Genomic DNA, 21,655 nt, shown 5'->3' on the forward strand with positions numbered 1-21,655 from the left:
GAATGAAGCTGCAGCCAAGGCATACCTAGGACAATGGTGGAGGTGGTCATATGTAACACAAAAAAACGTAAACTCTCCCTATGCAGTACCCCAGTAATGACTTCCACCTCTGGTGTCTGGGACAGCGGACGGTCCCTTTGTAACGGGGAGTCGTCCACGGCAGTAACCTGGATAGGTGGTTTTACTGGGGTGAGAGGAATGTCCAACTTCTCTGCAAATTCGGAACTCATGAAGTTAGCCGCGGAGCCTGAATCAATAAAGGCCTCTGTGGCTTCAGATTTGTCCCCCCATGTAATCGTACAGGGGAGGAGCAATCGTCTTTCTTTCAGGGGTGCGAGCTGGGCGCCTAGGGTGTCACCCCTTATCACTCCTAGGCGGTAGCGTTTCCCGGCTTATCCTTATTAGGCTTAATGAGACAGTCTCGTACCCTATGCCCCCCTTCACCACAGTATAAACATAGTTGTTCCGACAATCTCCGTCTTCTCTCCACTTGGGTCAATTTAGACCGACCGATCTGCATCGGCTCAGGTGGAGGCAAGACCGGAGATGATGAGACAGAAGGAGACGGAGTTACTAGGGGTGCAGCGGGAGGCACTGTGTAAGAGGTCGGCCTAAGCCGATGACTGCCCCTAGTCTGTCTCTGATGGCGTAGCCTACGGTCGATTCGAATGGCCGATGAGATGGCCTCGTCGACTGTTTTGGGTTCGGGTTGGCTTAACATTAGGTCAGAGACCTCATCTGACAACCCAGACAGGAAGTAATCTAACAGGGCATAAGTGCCAAACCTGGCCGTAACTGACCACCTACGAAATTCGGCCGCATAATCCTCGACTGGACCCCTGCCTTGCCGTAAAAGTTTGAGCTTCCGCTCAGAGGATGCAGCAAGGTCAGGGTCGTCGTAGATTACGGCCATGGCCTTAAAAAATTCCTCTACCGAGGTCAGAGCAGTATCGGTAGAAGGCAGGTTGTATGCCCATGACTGGGAGTCACCAGACAGCAAAGTTTTAATAAAGGTGACCCGTTGGGTCTCAGTCCCCGAGGATCGGGGTCTCAACTCGAAATACGATAACACTCTACTCCTGAAATTCCGGAAGTCAGACTTGTGGCCGGAAAATTTATCAGGTACAGGCATACGTATGTCAGTACTAGGAGAGGATCGCACTGAATCAACTGACGTCTGGAGGGTTTGCACAGAGCCTGACAGGACATCAATCATAGTCTTGTGGCTACCCAGCACTTGGTTGATGTTTTCCACCGAAGTGGCAAGTGCGCCCAGACGGTCAGTATGTGCGTCCATTTGCATTTTTTGGGTCTGGCGTTCTGTAACGATCGGTGGGCGCAGAGAGTATCTGATTACCGGTGATCTGCAGTATCGCCGGAAATACAGATATATACCAGATTATAAGTGATCTGCAGTCTCACCGATAATCCGATATACAAACTAACCTCTGTTCGCCTGAGTAGAGTGTAGTGTTTTGGTGTAACAGTAACACTAGGAGGCCTAGGCCTCAGTGCAGCAAGGAGAACTGCACGTATTCCTTCTGCAGACCTGAGCTCTCCAAGACGGGAGGAGTCAGACTGACAGTAGGAAGGAAAGTCCGAGAGTGACACTCAGGAAGAAGTGTCACTAACAGGACTGGGAACCGCCTCCAATCGTGAGGTTGGTTCTCGAGGTCAGACAAGCCAGGTCGTACACACACGGACAGATAAAGTACAAATACAGTAGGCAAAGGCGGAGTCAAAGTACAGGCAGGGTTCGGCAACGGGGTATCAGATATATCGGGGTACAAAATCAGGAGGCAGAAACAGAGTCTTGGAACGAGCCGAGGTTCGGCAACAGAGTATCAGAAATATCGAGGTACAAGGTCAGAGTTCAGGAGGATAGTCGAGGCAGGCAAAAGTCATAACATATAATCACAATCAAACTAGTACTTTAGCTATCAAATATCTAGCTAAGTGTAGGATTACAGCTCCAGCTGGTCCCGGCACACTTCAGGATCTGACTACGGATCTGGGTGCTCCCACGTATGTGATCGCACGCCAGACAAAGAGCAAGTGAACAACCAGCAGTATATATACTCTAGGACCTTTCCAGGACCTCCCTAATTGCTGGTCCAATGAGAGCAGTGGAATTTGTCAGCTGACCCAGCTGGTCAGCCGACACCCTTCTAACTGCTATTTAAACTCTGCCTTTCTGCTCGCGCGCGTGTAAGTCTGAATCTTGGTGGACTATCAGTCCCAGCCACACCAGTACTGTCATGCAATGTATCTAGTGCGGGGGCCGCCTCTGATGCGGATTCCGCCGTTCCCAATGCGGATTCCGCCGCACTGCTTATGCGGCATGCAGCGTTTTTTCCGCGTTGTGACGCCATGCTGGACGCGGAAACAGCCGCCTCACCTTGAGAGACGGCGGCATTTCCGCGTATCCTTACACGGGGAGAGAAGAGACAGGGAGGAGTCCCCGACAGTGGAGAGAAGACACGGCAGCGGCACACAGGTGAGTGTAAGCTCCGCTGTCCCTACATTCTGTAATGCTGGGAATACATGATGAGATTTTTCAGCAGATTTACTGTCCGATCGTTTGTACGATCAATTTTCAACAGTTTTTACAATCGTTTTTCTGATCTATTATTATCTATTGAACCGTCTATCTGCCCAGAAATCTCGTGGTGTATTCCCAGCATTCGGCAAGTGACCTGGGGACCTCGAAGGCAGTGCGCACACATTTACAATGCTGAAATCTATTGTGTGTGGAGGGATTCGATCAGATAGATCTCTTGTTGATCAGATAATGATCGGAAAGAAATCTGTTGATCATATTGACTAGTGTATGGCCAACTTAAATGCTATTTTCCGAAGATCGATACACCAACAGGGTCAGCCAATCGCATTTTCAATCAATCTCCGGCCAATCAAAGAATGCAAAATACACAAAATCCCCTTCCTTGACAGAAAGATAAACATTGCCGCTGCAATACAGAATATACTAGTGATATGCTTCAAGCATTGCCAGAAATACTGTGTGTAGAACGGGGGCCAGTTTCAGCCTTTGCAGTAACCTGTAAGGGTTGCAACTTAAAATTTTCAGTAATAATATTTATGATGTATTTTTTAAGCTGTACCTGCATTATTAACAATATTCGGTTGAGGTTGCAGTAATATTTTATTTACTTTCTTTTCTGCCAAAATCCATGATCAAAAAGGCGCACTGCCCGCTATTTGCTGCTGATCACTACAGTCAGCCCCTGAGGCATACAATCCTACAGTTATAGCCGGTGACCAGTTAATAAAGCCACAATGACATTGCAGGTTGCAGGCCTACCTGTTCACTTCTTCTTATAATGAATGCTGCAGTCTGAATTGTGTCTCTGTTGCTGGTCATTGCCGCTTACTGTGCCAACAGTAAATCAAGCAATACCCAAGCAAGGTCCGGTGAATGATATGAATTATTCAGTGTATTTTGGAAAGTGCTATGGAAAGTGTTTCAGTATCTTATTAATGTATAAGGTAAAATTATATATATAAAAAATCAGCTCATTGACAACCATACTACCTCCTCCTCTACCCATTTTTTTTTTTTAAATCAAACCCATAAAATGTAAGAAATAGCAGGGGAGTAGTTATAAGAAGACTTAATGGTGAAAATGCAATTAAAAGATAAGGTGGTCTGTGACAGAATTGCAAATACCTTTTTTGTAGTGCACAAAAGCCTTACGGACCCCCCCACATCGTCCTATTCTTAACATTGAATCCGCTGAGCGGATCGTTCAGAAACAGCCTTATCAGTCTGGAGATAGACTGTACACACGATTGTACATGAAGCTGTGGTTGGCCACACCTCTTTTATAAGGTTGGGTGCTTGATATTTTGACCTAGGCAGTGTCACCAGCAAAATCTTTCTCCAGTATATCAGCACACCAAATTGATTGAAATCACCCTCTTTTATTGAGCCATCTGTCTCCACAAGTAGTTAGCCGACAATTGTTTCGGGGGCCTCGCAGGGTTTGGTAAACCACACGCCTTGATAAAGGGGGACCCTGCGAGGCCCCCAAAACAATTGTCGGCTAACTACTTGTGGAGACAGATGGCTCAATAAAAGAGAATCAATTAAGTGTGCTGATATACTGGAGAAAAACTGTACACACGCACTACTATCAGGAGAACAAAGGCCCAGCGGGAGGGTCTGACAGACCCGTCGTTCTCTTTAGTAGTGCATGTGTACGCACCTTAATACAGAGAAGCTGAGAGCTAGCATGAGGCCTGGGATGGGAAACTATACTGGTTCTCCATTCTCTAGGACTGCTCTCACTGGAAGATGCTCATAAATGGCTCTCAGTCTAGAGGTATTTGTTCAAGGTTGTATGTTTATGAAAAGCCATTATAACACGGAGCCATTTCTGGTTAAGTGTCTGTCTTAGTTTTCTACTTATGGTTTGGCGAAAAGGACACACAATAATAAAATCACTTAAAATCAAGTCCTTGTGACTGGAGCGCTCCCACACCTGTCCACATGCTCACAACACCACTCATCACCATTTTCATACGCTGGTACCGGCTGTCAATTGACTGGTAAGTTGGCATGGTTTGTTGGACCACCTATTCTCTACAAAGCACAGATTGCGGCTATACCTTCCTTATGTTCCATAGTTGATGTTTGTATACTGTGTGCCTCTGAGGAAGCAGCTTTTGGCCGTGAAACACGTGTCAGGAAGTCTTTTATGTGATTTGGAATCATGAAATTATGTTCATACACATTGTCTACAACTCTGAAGATATTTTCGATTGAAGAATAAACAGAGAATTTGTTCGTATAAAACCTTGTGTTTCTCATTTGGTGGAAATTGCTTGTTGCTGTACTTTGGGGTGGAACAAAACTATTTATCTTATTGTATCTGTTATGGTTTGTTGGACGACATGTAACAGGAGCTAAATTCTCTGCTATTGTACTGGTTTAAATGGAACAGTCTCACCCCTCCACTGAGGTTCAAGTAATCAGCATCAATCCCAAGTGTCCACTCATGAGACATTCCGTACAGCGTGGAAACCGTGCACACAATGGACGCTTGGTAATGTCCCTTTGATACCTCTAGGGCAAAGTCCATGATGTAATATGCACCATAGGCATATGGGGCTGCAAATTTGTGCAGCGATGTTAGTTGCAAGATCCAGTTCTGGCGGTGGATCCAGTTCCCATCCCTTGTACCAAGGATAGCCAAGTTTAGCGTGATGAGCGCTCTGATCAGCGTTTCATCTGCCCCCTTCCTTGTGTGATCAATACTTTCGATCAATTACTGGTTGAGACTTTCGACCACAATTCAATCAATTAGACATTCCGGAGGAATTTATTCCCAGCAGATTTATCGAATCTACAGGAAATTGAACAGGAAAATCGATGCTTGCCTTAAGGTCACTTCTGAATACCTTGCATAATCCAGTATTTTCTTATTTACAAATATATATATATATATATATATATATATATATATATATATATATATATATATATATATATATATGAGATCAGGGTCTTGGTGCTATAAATAAATGTTCACTTTAAGAGGTTAAAGGGGAACTTCAGCCTAAACAAACATACTGTCAGCAAGTTACATTAGTTATGTTAATTAGAATAGATAGGTAATATAATCTCTTACCCACCCTGTTTTAAAAAAGCAGGCAAATGTTTGTGATTCATGGGGGCTTCCATCTTTGTCATGGGGGCAGCCATCTTTTTGGTTGTAAGGAGGTGATAAGGAGCAGGATACACAGTTCCAACTGTCGTGTGTCCTGATTACCCCTCCCAGCTGCACACGCTAGACTTCAAATGTCAAATTCAAAATGTAAAAAAAAAAAAAATTGCACCAAAACAGCAGAACGAGAACAACAACATCAGAAATCCCATCATGCTTTGCACAGCATAAGGGGAAAAAAGCCCGGGCAGTTTTCTTCTGTGCAGCTAAAAATGAGGCTTGTATAAGAGAAACAAAGTTCTGATGTTGTGAAACTGTTAAAGAAACACCAAGCCTTTTCAGTGCTGCTGAGTCGATTTTTAGTCCGGAGGTTCACTTTAATGGCGATGGGCCTGATCCAATTCACTTTTTCTCCTAAGTGATATTTTTGCATTATAAATAAAATGTCTTTTAAGCCACCAACAAGCAAGAAAATACTTTTGACAGTACTTTTTCACCTACTTTTTGGTACTTTTTGTACTGCAGAATGCAAAAGTTATTTTAAACAGAAGATCTCCTAGGAGAAAAAGTGAATTGGATCGGGCCCAATTTCTATTAAATTTGATTGGTCATGTAAAGTGGACTGTTCTTTGTTCATCAGGGCCCAAGAGTGCTTTATATAGGTTCCAAAGTGTGTGATATATCATAGTTTGCATTGCACAAGGTTTTCTGAATTGTACAAAAGCCATTTTGTACAATCCATTTTTATCGCCTAGTTTGGGTTTGCAAAATCGACTTCCAGTGTGAATGTCAGATGCACCTTGGTTAGACTAGATTGACTATGCAAACTCCTCCCCATCCCTCACATGAGGTAGTCAGGAAGTGGTTAGGATGGGGCACTAGCTAAACCTTGTGAAGCATTGTCCTTGAACAAGTATGACAGTCAAGCCATCACTGTTTAACAATAGAAACTCCTGCATTTTTATAAAAACCAAGAAATCCAAAATTGGGAGACTTTTAAGGGTGCTTATGGAATTGACATTCTATTGGATGTTATGTATGAATATTTAATTCTAGCACCTGGTGAACAAGGAGCATCTGTATAGCATGAAACATGATAGGATGACAAAAAGTACCAATTCTTTTCATCCACACTGACATCTGTGTATGTTGGACATCCGTACTGAGTAAACAGGTCATCAGCAAATGTCTGATAGTTTGTTTCCAAATGATCAGATCCCTCACATGTGGCCAACAACACTCAGGTTCTGCCAAACATCCCAATGTGAGGAATAGGAAATGAATAACCGACATTTGTAAAGCCACTAAAATCTCTGATACATGAAATAATTTGGCCCCACAATCAGATACAGATGAGGGAACAGAAATTCAGCATTTATGCCTCTTGTATAGGACAATAAATGATTTGATTGAAGTGATGCCCAAACACCAAGCTGTCAAATTTTAATCACCTGAGGACATTTTCTTGATTAGATAACATTTGTTATTTGCAATATGCTGTGACAGAAAGGGAAATCTCGCTTCAATGTTTTTTATAGCGAGAGTAGAAAAGAATATTAACAGAAAAGTTTGGGCAATTCACCTGGGTTCCTCTGAGCCCTTCAGCTATAACTGTAATTTACACCGATTAAAATATGGACACTCAAAGGACCTGGTGTGAAAAAAAGAGACATTTTCTTTGCGTGTTCTCACTTAAAATACCTAATCAGAGTTCTTGAAATATTCATTTCTTTTAATTCTATTGAACTGATCTGGATGTTTGAAAGGAAGACAAGTAAAGAGTAATTGTTTTGTTTTAAAGCCCTAGCCTTTCATTTTTAATGCATATAATAGTAAATTTGCATCAATTAGCACTGCACAAAGTTTTGTGCTCTGAACATCTGTACTTTCTACTGCATGCTGGCTTGATACTCCAGCTCTTTGCTGGCAGCACAACAGGGTTTTGGGGGACATTTATCACGAGTGTCTGAGACAAAATATTGGTAGGTTTTTAGAAATCTGTGCAGAACTGTCTCAGACATATTAAGAAATCACCAAACAGTGCAGTTTCCTTCTTAAATTGTTCTTAAACAGGAGGAGTTTGGAAGGTTCCTCAGACAGTGCAGTGTGCGAGGGAAATTGCTGTTGCTACGGTAACCAATACATCTGCTGTATTGCATCAATGCCCAGCAGTGGAAGAGGTAAGCACAAAATAGCTTCACAGGATACCTGGCAGCAGGTAGGAGGAGCACTTCACAAATCATGCCTAGTCTGCATGTGCGGCGGTCACAGGGGCAGGGGGTTGTGAGGGAGGCCTAGAGCCCGTTATATTAACCAGCTTAGGTCCACTAGTATCAATATAAATACCAATATCAGGGACTGGCATGGTAAAAAAAAAATATAAAATTACAAATATTCTAATATCAGGATTTCCACCGACTCATTATACCAGGCACCCCTTTTAAATGAATGCTTCACTTCATTTAAGTATGACTTGACCTCCAGTCATGTGATATGTAGCGCCTCATGTGCTTCTATTTTCCTAATTTCTGAAATGCGGCCTGAGCCCAAACTTGCCACCTGAACAGTAAAGTGAATGCATTCCAGAATGGCGGAATTGTGCGTGTCTCTGTGTTAAGTGAAGTCAGCATGGGATCGCTGAAGAGAAGCCGACTTCACAGCACCGCTGCTTGATTCATCTAGCTGGATGCTGCTCCTTCACTGCATACATTAACAGTTTCCATCCGGTTTTGTTGTTTTTGATTTCTCTTAATCTCATTTGTCCTTTCCAATTGTGCGCATTTGCTGAACATCAGAAAAGACGCCCGTGGAGGATGAAGTTATTCTCCAATTGGTGTGCTGTTATCTGCCACCCAACATTAAATATGCAACATTCTGGTATGTAAGAAACTTCTGAGCCAGACATGGACTTTTGATATGTTCTAATTCCCCTGTGGAATAGAACTTCGCCAGAGAAAGCCTGACTTCAATTTCACGGACTACCAAAGAGTTACACACAATTCTCCTGTTAATGAGAAGCATCTTTCTCAGAATGGAAAAAGGAAATTGTGTTCTCTGTGCCACTTTGCAGAGCCATTCCGATTGGAATTGTTTACTGTTTTTGCTTAACTGTGGTTTGAAGGCACTGTTCTCTCGAGAGGGGAGAATCTTCTACAGCCCACATACTATTAGGATTGAACCATTTTCTGAAAAGGCTTCAAAAGGCCTCCTTAGTTCTGTTTTACAATGTAAACACATACTTACACAGGCAGACACACATACCTATACACAGACATATACAGACAGATATATACATATACTGTATACTTACACCGGCAGACACACATACCTATACACAGGCATAGTTACATAGTTATTTTGGTTGAAAAAAGACATACGTCCATCGAGTTCAACCGAACAAAGTACAACACCAGCCTTCTCCCTCACATATTCCTGTTGATCCAAAGGAAGGCGAAAACACCCATACAAGGCATGGTCCAATTAGCCCCAAAAGGGAAAAAAATTCCTTCCCGACTCCAGATGGCAATCAGATAAAATCCTTGGATCAAGATCATTAGGCATTACCTAGTAATTGTAGCCATGGATGTCTTTCAAAGCAAGGAAAGCATCTAAGCCCCCTTTAAATGCAGGTATAGAGTTTGCCATAACGACTTCCTGTGGCAATGCATTCCACATCTTAATCACTCTTACTGTAAAGAACCCTTTCCTAAATAAATGGCTAAAACGTTTTTCCTCCATGCACAGATCATGTCCTCTAGTCCTTTGAGAAGGCCTAGGGACAAAAATCTCATCCGCCAAGCTATTATATTGCCCTCTGATGTATTTGTACATGTTAATTAGATCCCCTCTAAGGCGTTTTTTCTCTAGACTAAATAAACCCAGTTTATCTAACCTTTCTTGGTAAGTGAGACCTTCCATCCCACGTATCAATTTTGTTGCTCGTCTCTGCACCTGCTCTAAAACTGCAATATCTTTTTTGTAATGTGATGCCCAGAACTGAATTCCATATTCCAGATGTGGCCTTACTAGAGAGTTAAACAGGGGCAATATTATGCTAGCATCTCAAGTTTTTATTTCCCTTTTAATGCATCCCAAAATTTTGTTAGCTTTAGCTGCAGCGGCTTGGCATAGAGTACGATTATTTAACTTGTTGTTGATGAGTACTCCTAAGTCCTTTTCAACATTGAATTTCATCTGCCATGTATGTGCCCATATAGCCATCCTATCCAGATCCTGTTGCAATATGACACTATCTTCCTGAGAGTTGATGATTCTGCACAATTATGTATCATCTGCAAAAATAGCAACATTGCTCACTACTGCATCTACTAGGTCATTATTAAATAAATTGAAGAGCACTGGACCCAGTACAGACCCCTGTGGGACCCCACTGCTACCAGTCTCCCATTTTGAGTATGATCCATTGACCACAACTCTTTGTTTTCTGTCCATTAACCAGTTCCCTATCCATGCACACAGACTCTTCCCCAGTCCTTGCATCCTCAACTTTTGCACCAGACTTTTGTGGGGAACATACACACATACCTATACACAGACATATACAGACAGATACATACATATACTGTATACATACACAGACATATACACACATACCTATACACAGACATATACAGACAGATACATACATATATTGTATACATACACAGAAATATACACACATAACTATACACAGACATATACATACATATACTGTATACATACACAGGCAGACACATACCTATACACAGACATATACAGACAGATACATACATATACTGTATACATACACAGACAAACAGACATACCTATACACAGACATATACAGATACATACATATACTGTATACATACACAGACATATACACACATACCTATACACCGACATATACAGACAGATATATACATATACTGTATACATACACAGGCAGACACACATACCTATACACAGACAGATACATACATATACTGTATACATACACAGGCAGACACACATACCTATACACAGACATATACATACATACATACATACACAGGCAGATACACACATACATACTTATGGGGGCTTTCTGTGGGTGCTGGCGGGATTTGAAATATTTATCGAGCCTCCAGCGATGGCTAGCAGTCTACCTCTATCTCCGTGTGGGCTCCTCGTGGCTTCCTCCATCTGTGTATGGAACCCGGAGTGTCACATGACCTGGTGAGGTTCAGCTGACACTCCAGTTACCGTGCACTGGGGAAGCCAGACAGTCGCTCCGTGCTTGTGGGGAGATAGAGGGAGACTGCCTAACATCGCTGAAAGCTTGATAAGTATTTCAGGGGAGGTTTGTGCTATTTTGGCTGGTTGTTCAAGCAACCGGCAAGCACATGTATCCAGCATCAGGCGATCCCCACCTACCTACACAACCTGCTCATTCAAAATCTGTTGATTCTCATACTACATTGAAGTGGTAAAAATTGGCCAATCATTGGACAATCAAAATTGAAGGTGCTAACAAGCTTAACAGGTAGGATGAAGCACCCCAGGAATGATAACAAATCTAAAATCAGTTTAAAAGGGTAAGAATCGTTTACCTTAAAGAAAATCAGTCAACGACCAGGTTGGGCTTAGATTATTCAATATTTTTTTTTCTATACGGTCGTATGACTGATTTCCTTCACTATGCGACCTGGTGCACAAGGATTGGTTCATTCATGTACAATGGAACACTAAATACTTATTCACGTATTTCAGGAATCTCCTGATCTTACACCTGATTCACACTGTTTTATACCCCTTCCCCTTTTCCTCACTTTTATTCCTATCTTTGTTCCTGACGCCTGAATGAACAAAACTGCTGCGCCTCTTTTTGGCCACTAGATGGAGTCTTTCATCGCGGCCACTTTTACGCCTTTACGGCTACTTTATGCATAGTTATGCTGCACACATGTACTATATGACATGCATACATTCGTGGCGGTAGGCGTATTTACATATGCGTACGTCCAGACATTTATACTTCATAGACCTACGCATGCGTATTGCGGAAATTAGGGCGGTGCCAACACGTGTTGTGACGTCACACGCCGGCTTTCTGGCGCTATTTAGCCAGAAGCCATCTGCATTGCAAAAATAGCCTCTGTAGAAGCGCAGTTGTGCGCGAAATAGCTGTCAGGCATCCTGTACCCAGCATCCACCATCATCCACAGCTTCTCCTCACTCACTTTTTATATGCAATTTTGCACAAAGTTATGAGCTTTTTGATACCGACTTTTGCTACAATAAATTAAGCCACTGCAGCAGTGCCAGCTTTCTCTTTGCTTTTGTTCTCTCCCAAATATTGATCAATCTACCACTACTGCCAGCTTGAGCATGCTGATGTAGGGCTTACGAAGAGGAGGAGCCTATTGCCCCACTAGTGCATGTTCTGTAGCTAGATTGTATCCGTACTACAATGCCAACCTACCACCATCTTTTGCATCTGCCTGATTTCCTTTACGGTAGGCAATTCTTACCATTTTAAAATGAGTTTAGACTTCCTGGGGGCATCTGCTCATACCTGTTAGTGTTCAAACACCCTTCGGGGGATTTTTTTAAATAGCTTCTATTTGTTTTATTGTTTTTGGAGAGCGACTGCTTACATCCCAATTGGAATTACCAACCTGCATGTAGACGGATAATTCTCCATTAAACCATTACTAAGGTTGAGCTATATGATATATATATGTATATATAGTGGCCACACAGACAGAAACAGACCCAAGTGTCATGGGTTTTATCAAACCTTACCTCAGTTTTTACCTGATTTTGTTTTTTATATTGAAAAACTTTTTCTGTCAATAAATGTTTGATATGGTATTTTTCAAAGTCAGTTTTATGATTGATTGAGAAACTGATATCCTTTGGTTATAATGTACCACATTTCCAGTCATATCCACACTGCACCCACAGTCCTGTCTGTACCATGCACAGTCCTCTCTGCACCACAAAAAAATGTGACACCTAAAGTCCTCTCTGTACCACACCTACAGTCATGACCACACCACACCTACAGTCCTGTCTGTACCACACCTACAGTCATGTCCACACCACACCCACAGTCCTGTCTGTATCTAACCTACAGTCAGGTCCACACCACGCCTACAGTCCTGTCTGTACCACACCTATAGTCATGACCACACCCACAGTCCTGTCTGTACCACACCTACAGTCATGTCCACACCATGCCTACAGTCATGACCACACCACGCTTACAGTCCTGTCTGTAGCACAGCTACAGTCATAACTACACCACACCTACAGTGCTGTCTGTACCACACCTATTGTCAAGTCCACACCACACCCACAGTCTTGTCTGTACCACACCTACAGTCCTGTCCGCACCATACCCACAGTCCTGCGGGTACCACACCTACATCCATGTCCGCACAACACCAAACCTCCAGTATTCAACTCCTCTACAGTCATGCAAATCTTGAAGATTTTATATCCCCAAAAAAATTTTTTTATTTTCAAAATATCGTTCTGTTTACTAATTTTTCTTTATAACAGGATTCAAAATTAAGCAACACAATCATTTACAGGGTGGATATAAACTTCAGCACAGCATAATCACATTTTGGTCAATATCTGTGATTATTTATGTAGATCTGTACATGAAAGTGACAGCAGAGGAAGTAGGAAGTTCAGGTAGATTTGGTTCCAAAAGGGAAACAGTTGGGAACTACAATGTGCTTTATTCACTCAGGGGAAAAAAACCCACGTATACAATTCCCATATGTTCCTCAGTAAGCTCCAAGGCAGAGAGAATTATTTATAGAACTAACATTCTATATGACTGTATTCTTTCGCGGGATGAAATCCCCCACCTGACAGTAAGCGCGTGTCATAACTTCTGGCATATATTAGTGTCATGTGGAACATGCAGTGTAAGATATACTGGCACAGATGATGACAATTAATGAGAGCAGACATCACAGTACATACCTGCCTCGTCGTAAGACCCTGAAAGTTTCTCAAGCAATTCTCGGTCTATAGCCAGGATCTGCTGCTCGAGAATTGTCTGGTAGGAGAGGACGCTGTTCTCTTTATCCCTTTCAAAATCCTGAAGATGTTGTTTTAGCACCTCGGGCAGATGGGTCTTCACATATTCTGCTGCTGACTGCAAAACAATAAACAGCGCAATCAGTCCTCTAATTCTGTACATTTTTTTTTTTTACCATGTTTTTATTTCAAGCACTGGAGAAAAGCCTCTAGCATAATGAACAGCAATGCGTTCAAATCTCACCATACTGGGAAAACAACAAAACTTTTGAGAAAGAAGAAGAAGCAGCAGCCAAGAGAGACATATTTCGAGATAAAGAAAAGACAAAACATCACCAAAATAAAACAAACAGATGGATCATTGAGCAAACAATTCTCAATGTTTCTTGTAGGAGATAATGTTTCATGTTTGTTTATTTACTTCCAGTGTTTATTGAGGAAGGACATGTTATGTGGTGTTACCTAACTACTCCCATAACTAATTGTTTGCTCCCTGGGGCGTACAGTGATATGACTATAGCAGATAACTGTGGTCTGATATGAGGGAGGTGGGGATGGCAAATGTTAAAGGCAAAAAAAAAATGGTAATGGAAAAAAAATAAAAAATAGAACAGGCATCCTAAATCAGCTAAGGGAAATAAGTAAGGCCATACATCTAGCGATGATGGGCAGATTTGAGCAAGAGACAGGTCTCTCTCTCATCGAATCTGATTGGAGAGAGATCTGTCAGCTGCCCATACACCGCAGGCCGATTCCCAACCGATTTGAGCATAAAATGTTTTGGGAATTGGCCTAGTGACATTGCCTCGTCACCTCGCCACTCCCGATGCTATCTCCGCGCTCTTTCGCAAATACACACACCCCATGTGGTTCTCGGGATAACGTGGGTGATATCACCTATGTGTCCAAATTACATTGGCAACCATGTTGCGAGCATGCATGTGAGGAAGAGCGTGGAGACAGTCATCGGCAGACACCGATAGGTAAAGTATTCACACATGGGTCACGGGTGGGGGGGCGGTTACAGTTTACACTAGTGGGGACAGTGCCTGGGTTCCGTAACGTTCGTGGCTCGTCCTGATATCGTACGTTGTTACCGCCTCGTACCCGATGGGGCACATCGGCCCGACATCTGATCGATACATGCAACTAATTTCGGGCTGAAATTGGTCGCATCGTCGATCGGGCATGCTCTTGGCTGCACCGCTTTTCATCCATTTCAATTATAATAATCGAATTGGATAGTCGGTCGGCTGTTAAGTCGTCTGATGAAATTCCTGCAGTGGTATGTCTAGCACTTCAAGGTTTGAGTTCGCCAGAGTAAAAACGTAATATTATGTTATTTGTCTTGTCATTTACTTAACATTTGCATTGAGTAAAGGTTTGTTTTGGGGTGATTAACACTATGCATGTTGCACATAGCACATGTTGTAACAAGCATGTAAAGCAATACACATGTGTTCTCTCACTGCCTGCTGATCCCTATGTGTTGTGGTCTTTCACATGTATGTTGTCTGGTAACATGCCAGACAACATGTGTGTAAACACTCAGGTCCCATACATCATCCCTTTAATTACTGGCGCATGAATTATACAGGTCTTGTGGGAAGTTGATGCAGTTCGGCCACTAATTATCGTATATGTAAGTAGCTCCAGAACCTGCATAACTTAAGCTGTGTACACTCCAGCCGATTTTGCCGAGAATCTAGCATTGGATCAGCTCAGCCAAGGGCATTGTTTTTTTTACTCTCCCTGCCTGCCTCGTCATGCACCGCTTTGTCGGACTTCCTCTCCACCTTCCGTAGCAACAGAATGCATTGTTAACCTGTAGGCTAGTGACACATCTGTACAGAACTCATCCTGAACTGCCACCTGGGGAACAAGTCCCAATCTTGCCAGATGATTTTCGTTGTACGCGAGTACCCAGCTTTGGATGTGTCAGTATTTAAGGCAGGATTGTCACCATAAAAATTTCAACAGCAACTGGTCTGAGTGTATCAAGTGATAAAGATGCTAATCCTGCATTCAAAACTTTTTCTGCTGTTTTGGTTTGGAGTTATCACATACCTTAGGAGCACTGGCCCTTTAATTGCTATTGACAGACAGTTGCATGCTGGGGAATCGTTTTATCTATAATATATTCCTCCTCTTCCCTTTATTTCCTCTTCCAACTGACATAAGACTGTGCACTTCCTAGTATAGACCTCAGTGGGAGTGTCTGAAGACTTTGGGAGGAGGGCAGGTAACGAATACACAATTAGCAAGAGCAGAAAAAAAGAGTGAGAGAGGAAATTATGTCAGGATTAGCTTAATTCAAAGCTAACTAAGATGGAAACTGTCTAGAATAGGATTCTCTGCTTTTCCTTTATAAAATTCACAGGAATCATAACGTGGACAGTGCAATACATCTATGGATGGGTAACTAGCCACGCTTATGCATGCCCTGCCTGCTGTTCCTTTCTCCTGCTTGCTATATCATCATGCTTTCAACTCATTGTGCTGCATATGCTTCCTATGATATCAAGCTTCATATCACATGCTATGGATTAACTTATATACTAATATCTACTTGGCATGGCATTGATTAGCCACACAAGATTTTGCAATTGAGGATTGTTGTGGACTTAATTTGGAACAGCACGAGTTCTGTGTTATAAGGTCTGTCCGGTTGCTCTACAGTGGTCTGCGATTGGGATCTTTCTGTGTATAAACTATTGGATTATGTTTTGCTAGGTCAACAGCGGGACTTTGCATTTATATTCAAATTCCAACTTTCTTGCCATAGAACTGAATTTCAGGTTTGCAGTCGAAACTGGTTACCCTATATAAGATCTAGTAGGCCTGGGGACTGCAGCCCCATAGCCATAAAATGATGTCAGCATGGCTAATTTTAGGTTAGATTAGATTAATATATGTTCTGAATGTGATTTATACATGTGTGTATGATATTATGGTGATTCGATATTGTTACTATTAAAGTTTTTTGTAGTTTTTCACATGCGCCCAAGAGTCAATCCTTTATCTTGTTGTTTTTCATGTTTGATGTTGACACAGTGAAAATTTGATTTATGATGAAATTTAGATGTTCCTTTTTGATCATTGCATGGTCTTATTTGACATTGGTCTGCTACAATAAGCAGTTTTCTAAAAAAAAAAAAAAAAAAAAAAAAAAGTGCAAATACATCTGTTATGTAAGTAGAAGTAGTATTTATCTACTTATATATGTATTTTGTATTTCTAGGTTAGCATGGGTGTGACTTGTTCTTTAAAGGGATGGTTTGGCAACCCTGCTATAGAGGTTCACAGGCAGTAGGACCTCATGCGCATTTTTCCATGCACTGTGCACATTTGCCTTATTTGCATGTTACACAGCAATCTGCATGGTGGGAAAGGAGCCTTAGCTATGAATTCTGCTAAGCTACTGATGAAAACAGACAAACAATTGTAACCAGCAAACTAATCTATCCCCTGATCAAACTGATTACCTCCTCCTGCATGAGTGACACATGTGCAGCCCGATTGTCAGTCCGTTTTATACAACTAGGGTTTTATCAGCCAAAAGTCACCAGGGAAGAAGTGCAATTTGTTCCAGAGAATCAATAAAGTTGCCGCATATAAAACTAGACAGATAAATATGTCAGACCTAGCTAACAATAATGGCGTGTGACTGCTGTTAGGATGTTGATTTTAAAGCTGCTATTAGTCAAGGATTGATATAAAAGGTTCTTTAAACTCTAGAAAGTGCTGCAGGATTAGTCAAGGCTGTACAGATTAAAAAAAACACATCTTCCATTCCCTTCTATAGAAAACAGTGATTCTATACAGTAATGTGCATGTAAAAAACAAACAAAATGAATGCAGGTTTACTTGGTAGCAACTACACATATATGACCTCTGGGTCCAAAAACTTTAATGTCAGTTCTGGCAGGAATGAGTTTATAAGATATAGACCTGTGGTGCAGTTCCCTGGACCAATCAACAAATACTGGTATATACCAGTAGAATATGACAAACATAGTTTCTGTCATTTTTAGGGTTAGGAAGGTTTGGTAGAAAGTTTAGGTTTAGGTGATAGGAAGGGGATTCTGTTAGGCAGAGAAGTTAGGATTAGAAAGTTGATTATCTTGCATAGGAAGGTGAAGGTTTGATGTTAGGAAGGAGATTACATTAGGCAGAGAGGTTAGGATTATGAAGGGGATTATGTTCAGTAAGAAGGTTAGGGTTAAGGCTCGTATACACGTTGGAGTTTTGCAAAAGACCGGTCGTTTGGACGTTTGAATGTCCGGTCGTTTGGACTAGGGCTGCTCAAAGCCGGATCCGGGAGACACCCCGCATAGTTGCTATCCGGATATCTCCCATTAAACCTGTGCTTCAAGCTTACCTGTCTGACGTCTTCTTCGTCCGTCCCTGGCGCCTCCCACGATGCATTCCACGCGACAGTCACGTGACTACAAACATTTCATCCTTCCGGGTTTGTAGTAACGTGATGCGCGTGGGCTGCATCGTGGGAGGCCCCAGGGACGGATGAAGAAGATATCAGACAGGTAAGCTTGACCCCCCACCCACCCCGCACAGGTTTACTGGAAGATATGCGGATAGCAACTATCCGGGTGTCTCCCGCATCTGGATTTGAGCAGTCCTTGTTTGGACGTCAAATAGAGAGTGTGTACGGTCGGTCGTACAGCTGATAAGACTGGATTTCAACGATCCAATCCAGTCTTATCAGCTGAACGACCGACCGTACACACGCCCGATTTGACGTCCAAACGACCGGGCGTTCCAACGTCCAAATGACCGGTCATTTGCAAAAATCCGACGTGTGTATGTACCTTTAGGTGTTAGGAAGTGGATTGTGTTAGGAAGTGGATTACATTAGGCAGAGAGGTCAGGAGTATTAGAAAAGGGATTATCTTCAGTAGGATGGTTAAGGTTAGGTTTCAGGAAGGGAGAGAGGTTAGAATTAGGAAGGGGATTATCTTGAGTAGGAAGGTTAAAGTTAGGTGTTAGAAAAGGGATTACGTTAGGCAGGGAGGGTAGGATTAGACAGGGGATTATAAATAGAAAGGTTAGGTTTAGGTGTTAACAAGAGGATTATGTTAGGTAGGGAGGTTAGGATTAGGAAACTAATCACTATTAAAGGCATGAATCAGTTTTTGATCCATCCAGTGCGAACTGGGCCTAAAATAACTTTTCAGCACACTGCTATTGAAAAAGTACCAAAAAGTAGGTGAAAAAGTACTTTCAGAATTATTCTGAGTATTTTCTTACTTGCTGGTGGCTTAAAAGTCATCTTATTGATAAGATATGAAAATATCACGAAGGAGAAAATTTAGGAGAAAAAAAAGTGAATTGGAACAGTCCCTAAGTGCGGAGTAGTGCAGTGCAATGCCAACACTGCAGAAGCATTGTATTAAATAGGTCCTTTCTCACTTCCTCCACTACAGCACTCGACGCAGCTGCACATTTTTCTCTTCAACCCACACTTTGCCATTCAGCAATATGACTAGCATCCATGCTGCATTAAAAAGACAGAATGTTGTGTGAAGATGCACCACAGGGCAAGTTTTCTCCTAGGAGATACCGGTAATCTTTCAACTTCTGTTTAACTACTTGAGGACCACAGTGGTAAGCCTCCCTAAAGACCAGGCTGTTTGTTTCATAATTGGCATCTGCAGCTTTAAGGCCAAGCTGCAGGGCCCCACAACACAGCACACAAGTTACCCCCCCCCCCCCCATTTTCTCCCCATCAACAGGGCTCTCTGTTGGTGGGGTCTGATCGCCCCCCTTGAGTTTATTTATTTTTTAACAAATATTTATGTTCATTTTTTTTACTATTTTTTTGTCTTCTTTTTTTTCTTTTCTTCAATCCCCTCCCTCCCCCCAGCCGGCCAGCTGTCATAGGCTTCTGCCTATGAGAGCCTATCGCTCTCTTGTCCCCCATGGGAACAGCCGTGTCACACGGCTGTCCCCAGTACAGCGCTGCTGCTGATCGCAGTGCTGCACTGTGTAAATAGACGGCGATCACGAGACTGAAGACGGGCGGAGCTCCGCCCCCCCGAGAAGGAGATGCACGCGCACCCTGCGCACGATCTCCTTCAGTAGCCAGCTCCAGGACCTGTCACCAATTGGTGTTAGGCGATCCTGGGGCTGCCGCCGCGCCCACGCCCATTGGCGTGGAGCGGTCTTAGAGTAGTTAAAATAATTTACCAGCACTCTGCAATTTAAATCATATATAAAAAATAGGCGAAAAGATACTGGCAAAATGATTCTAAATATTTTCTTGCTTGCTGATGCCTTTAAAGGCATTTTATTAATAAGACTAGTCATGAGGCCCGTTTAATAACGGCGCTAGGTTGCACAGTGCTTGCCCGCACCTGGCAACGTGCGCTTTTGCCATACATGGACACAGGTAGATGCAGACACCTGTGGTTTTATTAGATAGGGGCTTATATGTAATTCACTTGTTCTCCTGAGTTTTCTCCTAGGAGATCATTTTTCATCTTCAATTTAAAATAACCTTTTAGCACTTTGCAATAGAAAAAGTTCCAAAAACAAGGCGAAAAAGTACTGTCAAAATAATTTTGAGTATTCCTTTGCTTGCTGATGGTTTAAAGGCATTTTATTTTCAAGCTGTGAAAAATATCACCTAGGAGAAAACTCAAACATACCTAGAGAAAGTGTCCTCATATGTACTGTTACTCAGATGGTCCAATTTCCTCTCACAGACCAGAAATATAAGGTATGCTTATTGCTTTTCATCCAACAGCTTCTCATATGCATGAACATTTTATAGAGAGCTCCTTTAAGAGCAACGGTAAACCTGAATAGATCAATATTCTGCTGTCTTGTCAAAACAAAATGTACGATGAGAGGTAAAATAATCAGGGTATGTTGTAAAAATTGAAGCATCCAGTTGGGCATTTGTCTTGTGTTTATGAGATGTTTGCTTACAGCTCAATTATACCTCCATGACCTCTACAACAGAGTAATTTGCTATCTTTCTATCTATAAGCTATTTTTTTTTCCCTTTCATTAAATCCTGTATGGCTACAGTATTTTCTTGTCAATGTCCTGACCTGCTTTCCATAGTTTACTTTAAGACAACCTTTAAGAAGAATAAACATGCAGTAACTTTGATTCCCTTCTCCTAATTGTTCCTCAGTGATTTCATAGATGACCATGCACTTATAGACTGCCGATCACTGTGGTAAAAACAATGGATTACTTTGCCAGGCGCTGAAGCTGGGCGCTGCCTTGGCACTAGTGCTCTGCTACACGCCCCACGCAAGGGTAATTTGGAGACAGGGACGGATTTACCATAAGGCACTGTAGGCACGTGCCTACAGGCGCCTGATGATGGAAAGGCGGCTCACTCTCCTCCCCCTGTGCCTCCCCCCCTCCTTCCTTATACAGAGTCTCCAGCAGAGCGTAGATGAGAGGTTAATCAGCCAGCTCTCAGCATTCCATTGAAGAGATCTCCCTTCAATCGGGGACACCTCTAGCTATTTAAGACTGAGGGTACCTCTGGCTACCTAATGCTTTTGGACGCCTGTAGCTACCTATGATGGGCATGGGAAGTAAGGAAGAAGTGACAGCTGGGCCAGCCAGCACACTTGTGGTGCAGTTAGGCGGAGGTTTGTGGGTTCATGAACAGCAAAGTCTAAGGTGCCAGGACACCTGTGCCTATAGACTCCAGTGAGGTAAATCGGGCTTGTTTGGAGATCTGGCGATCACCAGACCCCGAATCACCTCTCCCTCCAAGCAGCTACAATTAGGAGGGGGAATAGTATTTAACGCTGCCAGGGATTTGAGCAGCAGCAGGGTGAGCCTTCATTTGGCGCACCCTGCGCCCAGTGGAGCCATACGCCAAAATAGAGCCTCTGCACTATAAAACCTGATCTCAGTAGGCAGCAATAGTGCTATAGAATAATAAATAACTATAAGCAAAA

At 42.5% G+C, this 21,655-nt stretch overlaps 1 protein-coding gene across 1 annotated transcript in view; it reads right to left on the reverse strand.

Moving 5' to 3' along the window:
- The window catches only part of PPM1L (protein phosphatase, Mg2+/Mn2+ dependent 1L), a 361,569-nt gene that overhangs the window by 82,052 nt on the left and 257,862 nt on the right, over nt 1-21,655 (reverse strand). The window contains exon 2 of the mRNA XM_068279281.1: nt 13,650-13,824. Coding sequence (XP_068135382.1) covers nt 13,650-13,824 — 175 coding nt within the window. The remainder of the gene's footprint in view (nt 1-13,649; nt 13,825-21,655) is intronic.

The sequence above is a fragment of the Hyperolius riggenbachi genome, chromosome 4 (assembly GCF_040937935.1).
Source record: "Hyperolius riggenbachi isolate aHypRig1 chromosome 4, aHypRig1.pri, whole genome shotgun sequence".
NCBI classification, from domain to species: Eukaryota; Metazoa; Chordata; class Amphibia; order Anura; family Hyperoliidae; genus Hyperolius; species Hyperolius riggenbachi.